The following is a 12588-nucleotide window of genomic DNA, read 5'->3' on the forward strand; positions in this document are numbered from 1 at the left end:
TATGTTAAACTCATTAAAGAGGTTTTCATTTTAAATTTTGAGTTATGTGATGCACATACCATAAAATTTCTTATTTAAAAAAAATATTTCTTGTTTAAAAAAAATAGGGCGTAATGTATCGTAATGAGTTATAGAAAATGTTAAAATTGATCTAAATTTAAAATAAAAAAATAAATCTTTGTTCTAACTACAAAAGTGAATAATAACATTATTTTGCATAAAATATTTTTTATTGTTAATAAATAAAAATGATAATTTAGTCATTATTGATTTGATTTTATAAGTAAATATGTATAATGATACAAACAAATTTCGATTAGATAAATCATAAATAATTTATTTTATTTATTATCATTATTGGCAAATAAAACATTCAATGTAAATTGGTAATTATTGATTAGATTTTATTAATATATTCATGTAATGTTTATTTGTAATAAAACTTCACATTCTTACCAAAAAAAAAAAAACTTTACATTAAAAAAAGTTAAAATTCAACTTTGACATTGAAATAAAATAGAGAAACAAATGATAATTATGATGAATAATAAAAGATAACATTGATTATGATTAAAAATAAAAGAATAAAATAACTCATGCACAATGCAACTATTCTTAGTAAATTGTTTAAATAATTTAATTTAGTAACAAAATCTATGCACAAAGGCCATAAAGTGACAATTTTCTGCACAATTAAAAAGGATAACTTATAAAATTTAATTTACAGTACAATCAAAAGCTATAAAGTGATTTAATTTCCAGTTCAAAAATAATGATTTAATCTTAATAAAAAATAATGATTTAATTTAATAATAAAATGTCATTGAGATTTGTCTCGTAATAATGATGTGAACGTTTAGGTTTTCAAAACTAAAACAACAGTTAATATTATTTTAATTATTGTCTATTTAAATTTGAAACACTTAATTTTTTTGGCCAATAGTCAGTCAGATGATTCGTTCAAGATTAAAAAACAAAATATAATAGATTCTTAGGAATAAACATGTATAGGCTCGTAAGTCGTAACAATAGACATACATAAACCAGAAAAACAATCTCAAAGACATATAAATAGAACATAGTCTTGTCTTTTATATATACATAAAACATGATATATATCAACTATCTAATTGCAATGACATAGCACAACAACACAAGATTGATTATTAGACAATTCTCACTAAACATATTAACTAATTAATTAAACATCCATAATATAATAGCTAATACATAATTAAACCTACCCTCCATTGATTAAGTCCATAACAACACGCTTAATGTTTCCTTCCTTCAATTCTGCTAAGTCTTCCAAATTACACAGCTGACAGCACCTATAAATCAATTCCTCTTCTATGATTAATTAATCATTTACAGTAAATTAAACATAATCAAGTTTAAGAAATCAAAATTAACCATCTAAGTATCAAAATCCCTGAGAAATCAACAATATGAGTTTCAAAATTTTCAAACATTATCGATACAAAAACTATAAAACCTATCATAATCCAGGTCGAAAACAAACAATACGTGATGATAGCACTGAGGATTTGAAGATGTTGTTGAATCAGTCGGTGATTTCGCCTTTGTTTTTGTAAATAGAAGATGGAAGGAAGTTTTTGTAGTTTCTTTTTGGGCTGAGTGATCAACTTAGGAAGGAGTTGTTAGCGATGATTCATTCGCAGATTCTGTTTGAAGAAAATTCATGTTGGAGGCTTATGGAGATATATCGTTTAATTTTCGAACATGGAAAGCTGCCCTGGAATATTCAGGAGTGAAATTCAGAATGATTTCATGCAAGATTTGGTTGAGGGCTTTAATATTAATGAGTCTGAATCTTGCCTCTTGGGTTTACTTTTTTTTTTTTTGATGAAGGGGTTTACTTTGAATGTATGGAGGCAAGAGAGAATGAATGATTTACATTGAAAATATAAAGTGGCTTTGCAATTCTCAACGTGAACATTGAGTTGTTGTCTTCATTTGAAAATTTCCAATTTCCAATTAAAAGTCCACTTAAATTAAAAAAAATAGACTTAATATATGGAAAGAAACGATTTGTTGTTATCATAGGCATAATTTTAATTGAAGGCCCAAGAAATCTTTTTACACTTATTACTACAATTAAATCTTTACAATCATAAAATTAAGTAGTTTAATTTATATATAAAAATATTTTGTCAAACTTAATTATTTTAATTTATGTATAAAATTAAGTTTAACTAAAAGGGAGAAATATAAATTTTTTTAAAATTAAATAATGAACTAAAATAAATAAATATATGTATTTCAGATAGGGAGAATTAAAACTTTTACTAAAAGTTAATTTTAGGAGTTGCTAATGAATTATTGAGAATTCAAATAGATTTTGAAAATTATTTTTTATTTAATTTTTAAAAAAATAATAGAATGATTAATTCAAATAGATTTTAGTATAAATATTTTTTAAAAAATTGTTAATTATAAAAAAGTTAAATAGGCACTTGAATGATTATTTCAAAATGACATTGAAAGTTGGAAAGTTTTTGTTTTCCCACGAATTTTGAGAAGTTAAATAGACACTTGAATGATTATTGAGTTTCCTAAATTAATTTAAAATAAATAGATATAATTAAATAAAATGAATAGAATTACATTAATTAAAACTTTCCTTTTATAGCATAAATAAAAACAGCAGCATGCATGAGAGGCTGACAAGTGGCAAACTTGCCAAAGTTCTCATTTTGCTTTATTATTATTATTATGTATGATCATATAATTAATAATTAATTTCTTTTACTTATTGTAAAAAATATTTTAATAATGTCAAAAAAAAATATTTATTAAATTTAAAATTTGTAATTATAGTGTTATATTTGTAAAAGGCTTTAGGGAAGAGAGGTAGATCCAAATCCGCGGAGCTTACCTGCACCTGAATTCGAGTTAACGGATGAAGTTTGAAGAGTGTGAAATCCGCACCCGAAACTCAAAAACCACACCCGGTTAAACTTGGAATTAGATAAGTGCCCTTAAATATATATAATTTTTAGTTGTATTTTAATGTTAGTTGTATTTTATGCCCCTAAATATATTTTAATTCTACAATGTTTTTTCATCGGTTTGGATTTATGGAAATTTTCAATGCTGTTGTTGTATTTTATGTGTCTTGGTGTGGGTTCGGTGGAAAAACCTAAACCCAACAGATGTGGACATGGGTGTTATTTTGCCACCCGAATACCTTTTAGGTTCGAGTTTGAGTGGTCATGTCGGGTGCGCGTGGGTAGTGTGAAACCTGCATTCGACCCTACCCGTTGTCATCCCTACCTCGCCTAAGGTGATGCCCTTGGACCACCCTAGAAGGGACACCGATATAATGTCGTCCAAAGGGAAGTATCCCCTCATCCCATAGTTTTTTCCTCGCCCCTACGTCGAAAATGTGGAATAAGACATTTCTCGGGCACAAAAAAAATCAAAGTCATTAACTAACCCACGACTCCTTGGAAATATGGATTCAACTGTACACTATTGATTAAGTAGACGATAGTCCTTTCCAAAGAAATCATAGGTTATAGAGACCTCTATAAATACATATCCTCTCGAGGAGAAGGGACATATCATAACTTAGACACAAGATGCTGAAGTATGACTTCTGAAGAGATTTGAGTTAATAAATTATAAGTCTGCAATCACAGCTACTGAAATAAATCACAAGCTGGATTGTGGTGTTGAGGGTGGTGATGTAGATACTACAATTTTTAAACAATTGGTTGGCTCATTGAGATATCGTTGTAACACCAGACTTGACATCTGCTATGCACTGTTGTGCAGTTGAAATTATGAGTAGGTTTGTGAACAAACCAAAGTGGTCATATCATCAAGTTGTTGTCAGGAAACTGAAGTATATTAAGGGGACTTTGAGGTATAAATTTTTATTCTCTTCTGCTGCTAAATTTGATTCAGAGCTGATATGTTATTTAGACTCTGATTGATGTGGAGATAAAGTTGACAAAAGATGTACTACTCAGTGTTTTAAAAACCGGACCGGTCATCGAACCGGTGAGGGTACTGGGTCACTGGTTTATCGGTCGAACCACTGGGTCACTGGTCGAACCGCACGACCAAACCAAATTAAACCGGATAACTCGGTTGAATAGATCTGTCATTATATAGGTATAAAACCGGTCGAATCAGATGATTCAGTCTCTAAAAAAATATAACTAGCTTTTAAATTTTTAAAAAATATCATATCATAAATTCACAATTTTATAACTTAAATTCAAATTTTAATCAAAGGTATCACACATAACAAAATAGTAAAAAAATTACTAAGTCTAATTGCAAACAAAGTCTAATTACAACATAATCTAATTGAATAGTTTATAACAAAATAACTCCAATGTGTACCAAATTTAATTCAAAATAAGATCCTCCTAAAAAGAAAATCAAATAAAATTCAATATGTTTATGCTATTTAAGAAAATTTATTAGCAAAGAGAACAAATAGACAATAAAGTTTTTAATTTGTCACTAACGAAAAAACTATGTGAGAATGCTATTTAAGTAATACACTACTAAATATATTAAAAAAAAAAATTTTAAAAAAAAGTTTAAAAGAAATGTTAAAAAAAAAAAGTTAAAAAAAAAAAGTTTAAAAGAAATGTTAAAAAAAAAAGTTTAAAAAAAAAACAAAAAAAAAAGCAATTAAATCGCCGGTTTTCACCGGTTCCCACCGGTTTGATGGCATACCCGATCCGACTATTGAACCAGACCGGTTACCTGGCCGGTTCCCGGTTCGACCGGTCCGACCGGCCGGTCCGGTTTTTAAAACACTACTACTGGATATTTCTTCAAGTATTTGGGAAGTTCTATTTCTTAGTGCTCCCAGAAGCAACCTCTAATTGCCTTGTCAACCTGTGAAGTTGAATACATATCAGGTGCTTTGTTAACCTGTCAAGTTGTTTGGTTGATGAATTATTGCAAGATCTGAAGATCAAGGTGAGCAAGTCAGTGAAGTTGATGATAGACAACAACCCTGCCTTAAAACTTGCAAAGAATCCAATGGTGAATGAGAGAAGCAAGCATATAGAGAGAGAGAGAGAGAGAGAGAGAGAGAGAGAGAGAGAGAGAGAGAGAGAGAGAGAGAAAGCTCCATTTTCTGCATAATCAAATTTAGAATGGAATGCTAAAAGTTGTTCACTATAACACTCAGAAATAACTTTGAGATGTTCTAACTAAAGCTCTAAAAACTGAACACTTTATCCACTTGAGGGATAAAATTGGTGTTGTTGATTTTAATTAGCTGAATATAAATTAAGGGATGATGTTAGATGTAATTCAAATTCAGTTTCATTTTAGCTTTGCATTTGGTTTGCATTTAAGTTTGATTTTATAAATATTGAAACTCAATTTCATTTTAGCTTTGCATTTGCTTTGCACTTAAACTTGATTGTATGAATACTGAAACTCAATTTTTAGAGAGAATTCACTTATAATCGTTTTCTAGTTACAGATCTATTTTCTCTCTCTTCTTCCATCTTATTTTCATTTTCAACCTTGGGCACCAATAATTTTTAATATATCTTGGCAGTATACTCATTATATTTTTTTAAGGGTTAATAGTCATTTACCTCCTGCCATATACACGATTTTTTATTTACCCCCTTTAAAAAAAAGTTTTGGATTACCCCCTATAATTTTACAGGGGATAATTTTTCTTCTTAGGGGGAAAAAGACTTAGAATTTTAAAATTATAAGGGGTAATCTAAAACTTTTTTTAAAGGGGGTAAATCAAAACTCGCCTATATGGCAGAGGGTAAATGACTATTAACCCCTTTTTTTAATCAAGTGTCATTATTCCAGTGATTGTTTATTGTACTGTTTTCTTGAGATTTTGAAAAAGACAAATGCTAATTAAAATTCATAATTTCCCTCTATTTGTTTAAAATCGATCTTAATTTGAATCTAAATTATTTGATGGATGCATTATTTGTCTAAAAATATAAAAAATTATTTGGCTTAAATGCAGTTTTAACCCCCCAAATTTCTCAATTGTTTGATTTTGGTCCCCATGTTTCAATTGCTTGATTTTGATCCTCCAAGTTTTGTAATTGCTTGATTTTGACCCCCCAAATTTCAATTGTTTGTTTTTGGCCCCTCATGTTTGTCCTCTTGGGTATTTAATAGTGCCCCTAATAATATGTAGACTAAATTTTTTCTCTATTTTGTTTTCTTTTTTAAATTTTCTTCTCTACAATTTTATTTTTCTTCTCTTTTTGATAGTTAAATTTTGAATGTAATATTTAAAAAATCTTAAATATTTCATTCAACTTATGCTAATAGTAAATTATTTTAACAAAATAAAATAGACCACTACCTAATTAAAATAACAAACTCTTTAATCAGTAACTCTTTGATAGTTAAGCATAAAGTCCCAAAATCTAGCAATCCCTTTAATCATATATCCCTTTAATCATATAGAATTTCAATTTTTTATAAGGAATACTGACTGATCTACTGCATTTAATCCAAATCATTTAAAAGAAGAAAAAGAATAATGGTCTAAAAGGTTTTTAAAATAAAAAAGTTTAGGAAAAAAGTACAAGTTTGAATCACCTTATAACAGTTAGATTTAGAAAAAGAAAGTCTAATAATGGTTCAATTTGGTTTAATATTAAAAACCGGTTCACCAACCATTACATAATGGTTCAAAATTAAAAATTGGTTCACCAAACCATTACTTCATTACGATTCGGTTCTAGAAAAACAATAGTAGTTCATTTCAATTATTCTAAACTTATGTTATGGTTTGGTTCACTTCAACTCAGTTTTTTTTATTGAATTGAACCATGAACAACTCCAATAAATGGTCGTGTAAGTACCCAAAAAAATGTAAGTAAAAACAACCATCTATAATAGGTCTAATTGGCAAAGAACTAAAATTCCCATAGATTAAGAACTTGCATTCAAAGTGTAAATACTGAAAGTAAGAACTTGCTAAGATGATATAAAATTGTGACGAATTACTCGATTCAGAAAATTTGTGCATGTGTGTATAGCAGAAAGTTCCGTGTTTGTGCTGCGGAACATTAATGAAAAATGAAAATATTGAGCTAATATTCATCGAAGTTTATCCATTCAAAACAAAGTTGACCCTAAATCTTACTATTTCTGCCAATTCTTGTCAGCCTAAGGTAGGAAAACATAAAACTAAAAGTTCTTTTCATGAAGAAATATGCATGTCAAAACTCATGTATCAATTTTTGCATTCCTTGAGGTTAAAGTCTTCAGTTCACTGCAACCTCAGATGTAAGGAAATTCGAATGAAGTACATCCTGTCCAGAAACTTTAGCTTTAGAGTTCTTCAGCAGCTGGAAAGCTTCTTCCACCTTAGCAGAAAGAGACTCTGGTGATTCCATTAGAGCCATCAGTTTATCACTATCCATCTCCAATAGCATGCCAGTAATCTTTGCTGCCAAGTTAGGCTGTTCAAGGTAGCTTAGTGAATACACTTTAAGAGTTCAAAAGAGCAATCTTAAATACCCAACAAAAGAGAGTAGTGAATAGTTATACCTTGATTTTCTGGACAAGCATGTATAGATGCTCACCAAGTATCTCTTTCTGCTGCTCTGGAGTAGCATTAGCAACCATGAGATGCAGCATTTCTGATACTTGTAAGCCTCTACCAGAGTTTGAACCACCAGATGAGAATCCAGATCCTTTTTCCATCTCATGGGGGCGTCCACTAGGTACATACTTCGCCTGTCTGGTTTTCTGCAATGAATTCAAACTTGAGAAAACAGAACCGTGTATGAAACAAATGTATAGAAAGGGATTAAAGCACCAGTTTTGAAATAAAAATACTAACATATTCACTATTTTATATCCAAGACACAACAGAATTTTCTAGTCCTATTTTATAAAGCGTTGTTCAGAAAAACAAGTAGCACTGGCATGTCGTGAGACATGATAGTTATGTAGAGAATGAGCAATGCATAAGCATTTACTACTACATAAAAATCTTTAACATGTTAGAATCATGTTCTATTAGGGGAAGGGGGGGAAGAGAAAGAAAAACCTGCTGAGTACTTGAGTCTCTTGAAGATATCACAGACTGAGAAGTCTGCTGGGTTTGTGGCATAAATGTACCAGAGTGAGTCTTTCCCTGAGATACTGCATGGCCATTCATCCTGCCCCTATTTTGCCTATGCTGCCTAGTATTGTTAGAAACCTGTAAATGAAAAGCATTAATACAATTGACTTGTTAAACTCCCATTGAAACAGTAGCAGTTTCTCCAAATAAAATGAATGACGCCATTTCTCCATGGTAAGTATTTTTCCCTCAAGTTCCCATGTTCATTCTCCCTAAATCCTCAATGAAAAATTGCAAAAAAATAATGAAATACTGTGTTTCTAACAAAGTTGTTACTTACAACAGGTGCAGGTGACTGTTGGAATGACCTAGCAGGAGGTGCAGAGCCATTAGCCCTCAACCCTGGCCTCAATGACATAGGCTGATACATTAGCCCGGCCCGAGGAGGAGCATGTGGAACAACACCAGTAGCTGTGTAGTAGAAAGGAGGATATCCCCCAGGGACAATTGCAGTTGATGGCCCAGCTAGTCCTGCAATTTGCTGTGCGTACTGAAGCTGCAATTGAGCTTGTCTGACCTCTTTCTTCTGAGCAAGAGCCACGTATAGTGGTTTACCATGGAACATGAATCCTGCAATAAAATGGTGTAAAATGTAAATGTCAATTACATAACAGTATTATAAACCATCAAATAAAAAAACTTTAAAAGGAAGATATGAAAATTTGCAAGATCTTCAATTCCAAACTAGTATACAAAAAGTAATATGAAGAAAAAATCTATTTTCAGATTTTTCGAGTATCCTTTATTTCCATTAACATATAAAGTTGATCGCGTCTCATATCATAGACCTAGAAAAAGCTCCTTTAAAATGATCTTGTTAAAAGATGCAGATAAAATATATTCACCCTACAATTTAAGTAAGTTAAGATCACAATGTGCTTTAGATTAAGAGTTGATATATAATTGTAAAATTTACAAGTTCTTTTTAGGAGCCTTATCCCATAAACCCAATGGATAGTCGTGACATTCTCTGCAATTCAAATAAAGAAGAATTCAATTGTCTAAAATTAACCCAGCACAGTAAAATGTACACAAGGAACCTTCAAGAACGACCAGCCAGAAAACATACATACATAGTCACACACACATACAGAAAAATGAAACAAAATTACCAACTAAAAAAAAAACTTGAAAAGGACTAGGCTGGAATTCATGCAGTTATGGAATGGAACCCTAGTAAATGACACAGGATAAGATACTGAAAGTTCTATAGTAACAAAAAACTATAAGCTTTGACACTGTCAATATTCACTTGATGGAAAGATGCATGAAGAAACTATATCTAATCTCTCAAATTGCTCCCAATAAATATAGCATGCAGTTCTTACATTCTTTTATTGGAACTAACATCATGCATTTGTTTTCCTATTTCATCTATATTTCATATCACCACCAGACAACTTAACTACTCTAGAACATGTATCGTTTAGGAACACATCCCATCAACAACTTAACTCACTTACCATGAAAAGTGTTCACAGCTTTATTCGCTTCCTCAGGAGTGGAAAAACACACAAAACCAAATCCTTTGCTTATCCCTCTGTCATCTCGCATAACTTTTGCAGAAGTTATAGTGCCGCATGCACAAAAATGATCCCGCAGTCCTTCATCACTTACAGTGTCATCGATATTCTTCACATAAATGTTTGAGCCCTGAAAGTTATATGATGACACTCTAAGACAACTGAAGAGAAAAATGGCTGATTGTATATATGATAGTTGTAAGAAAGTTACCTTATATTTCAAGACTTGCTCCTTTCGTTTCTCTTCGAATTGCTGATTCAAGATCTGCTCACGCTCAGCCTTCTTCTGTGCCCTGGATACATACAGAATCTTTGAACCTGTTGATACAAACAAAAACAGATAAAATACAGGATCAATATCGAGAAATTTCAACCTTGCCAAGCCTAAAACCTACACAGTAATAGAATAAATAACCACCAAGTTGCAGTCCATTCATTGCTTCCATTGCCCTTTTAGCATCATCTGGTTTATCGAAGTTCACAAAGCCAAAACCCTTTGACATCCCATTGCTGTTTTTTGCAACAGCCAAGCTAATGATTTTCCCAAAAGAGGAAAACTTCTCCTGCAAAAGTGTTTCTGTAATATCCAAGTCCAAATTCTTCATGTACAGGTTTGTATATCTAGCATCAGGGCCAGACATTACGCGGTCACTTTTCTTGACAAACTTCCCAACATATCTATGACAAGAATATCTATAATCAGATTAAATCAATCTCAAGAAATAATAGGAGTACAGAAATTGAATACAGCATATTAACGGTAAACCCACCCAAGAATAGTATATAATTCAAAGCATGAATATATAAGGAAGATTAAAAAGTTACCACAAAACAATGCATAATTTTACTTACATTTGCTTATTATCAACAGTAGAGCCATTCAACTTCTCAATAGCAGTATTTGCAGATTCCTCCGTTTCAAATTGAACAAAGCCATATCCTTTGCTCTTCCCATCCTCAGACATGACAACTTTGCTCGACAAAATATTCCCATACTTTTTAAACATCTCTTCTAGTCCAGAATTACCTATTGATTCAGCTAAATTCTGCCATGACACCAGAAACCCCCTCTCAGAAACAATAACCAACACCAAGCACATATTAACTATTTCAAATCAAGAGTGGTAGATACATACCTTAACAAACACGTTCCCTATGCTACTTTTCCTTGCATCAGGATCACGACGTGACCACATGACTCTTATCGCTTTTCCACTCAAGATAGAATGATTCTTCACCTCAATCGCACGATTTGCTTCATAACAAAAACCAAATAGAAAAAAAAAAAACAGATTATTAATTAACATTAACAGAGCAAGCACACTCAGATCTGCATCACTACATTCCTCTCTACATTATTCATATCTTTATCACAACATAAAACAACGAAACCGGTTTTAAATGTTTCCGTCTATTCAATCAATAATCAAATAAAACGCTAATTAAAAAGTGCAATTCATGAAAACAAGATCTCATCATTCAAAGAAAATAAAGCACAACAAGAATCATCAATATCATCACTATAATTATTGTTGTCACTATAATCATCAATATCATCACTCGGATCTTGATCACTACATTTCTCTCTCTATCTCTCTCTTTATTAATCACACCTTAATCACAACATAAAAAGATGCAACCGATTTTAAATGTTACCGTTGATTCAATCAGTAATCAAAGAAAACGCTAACTAAACAATGCAATTGAAAACAAGATCTCATCATTCAAAGAAAATAAAGCACAACAAGAATCATCACCATCATCATCATCATCATCACTATAAACATTAACAACAAGAATTCAAGAAATGATAACAGATGCATGAATAGAAAACCTAACGAAAAAGAACAAGAAAAGAAAGTAATAAACGATGAATGTAACTACTAATTACCGTCTTGAAGAGAGAGGAAGTTGACGTAGCCATAACAGAGTGATTTTCCGGTGGAAGAGTCTCTGCAAATGCGAACGGAAGCGAGAGAACTGAAATCGGAGAACGCTTCACGAAGCTGAGCGTCGGAGACATCGGGATGAAGATCGCCGACGTAAAGAGAAGCTGGAGTGGTGGCGACGGACGGAGAAACCGCCATTGATGAAGCGCGTTTTTGCGAGGGGTGAAAAAGAGAGAGAGAAATTGGAGAGAAAGAGAGAGAGAATGTGAGTTTGTGATGTGAGAGAGAATGAAGATTCAAGATGATGATATGAGGAAATGGGAGAGTGAGTGTAGGAGGGACTCGGCATGCATGGCCGTTCAGGTACTACCAAAACAAGAAATTTTTTCACGCGCTTTTACCTTCCGTATTTCTCACTCGCTGCCTTTTCTTTTTTTTCTTTTTTTTTTTTTCTGTTAAATTTGACTTCTGTTTTTTCTGCATTATTACACTTATTTATTACTAATATGTAGAAAAAATATGTATGAGTAAAGAGGATTTCTTTTTGCATGCATGTTTATTTATTTTGAAAGTTCTATTAATGAATTAATAAATGATTTTCACAAGTCTCTTTTTATTTTTTTTTAATGAGTTAGAAAAGGTGTTAATGAGCTCACCTAAAATATTATTTTGTAATTTATGAAAATAAAAAGAGACTTGTAAAGATAATTTATTAAAAATATATATGAATTAATAAATGGAGCAGTGCAATAAAATATTAATAAAAAATATATATATATATTAATAAATGGAGTATATTGTTAGTAAAAATATATTTTGATTGGTAAAATATATATCTTGTTAGTCATAACTAAACAGTTATGTTTAATTTAGAAATGAATGCACATTTATAAAAACGTTTAGAAACTTGTTGCTTTAATTAAAGAACATCTTGAATTTGAACTCTACGAACGAGTAAATAAGTACCATGAGTCTTCCTCCCCTTTAGTTTGTTAAGATCAATAAATTAGATTTCAGCTTTTATTTTTTTATCAATAAAAAATAACGTTTTTAT

The 12588-nt window shown here is 31.1% G+C and overlaps 1 protein-coding gene across 1 annotated transcript; it reads right to left on the reverse strand.

Moving 5' to 3' along the window:
• Positions 1-6975: 6975 nt before the first annotated feature.
• On the reverse strand, positions 6976-11847 carry LOC131613126 (polyadenylate-binding protein 7-like). The gene is made up of 10 exons (XM_058884828.1): positions 11537-11847; positions 10782-10900; positions 10498-10691; positions 10064-10323; positions 9857-9963; positions 9586-9775; positions 8403-8692; positions 8048-8200; positions 7543-7743; positions 6976-7454 (listed from the first exon to the last, which is right to left on the reverse strand). The coding sequence occupies exons 1-10, from the start codon at positions 11730-11732 to the stop codon at positions 7257-7259; spliced, it is 1908 nt and encodes a 635-aa protein (XP_058740811.1). The 5' UTR covers positions 11733-11847; the 3' UTR covers positions 6976-7256.
• Between the last annotated feature and the right edge of the window lie 741 nt (positions 11848-12588).

The sequence above is a fragment of the Vicia villosa genome, linkage group LG6 (assembly GCF_029867415.1).
Source record: "Vicia villosa cultivar HV-30 ecotype Madison, WI linkage group LG6, Vvil1.0, whole genome shotgun sequence".
Classification (NCBI taxonomy): domain Eukaryota; kingdom Viridiplantae; phylum Streptophyta; class Magnoliopsida; order Fabales; family Fabaceae; genus Vicia; species Vicia villosa.

Bases quoted from the DNA above. Each gene is read 5' to 3' on its own strand.
- LOC131613126 (XM_058884828.1), bottom strand. From the start codon at position 11,732: ATGGCGGTTTCTCCGTCCGTCGCCACCACTCCAGCTTCTCTTTACGTC. The intron at 9,964-10,063 runs GTGGTTATTTAT...TTGTATCAACAG, and splicing joins AATGAATGGACTGCAACTTG to GTTCAAAGATTCTGTATGTA. The intron at 7,455-7,542 runs GTATAACTATTC...TACCTTGAACAG, and splicing joins TGCTTGTCCAGAAAATCAAG to CCTAACTTGGCAGCAAAGAT.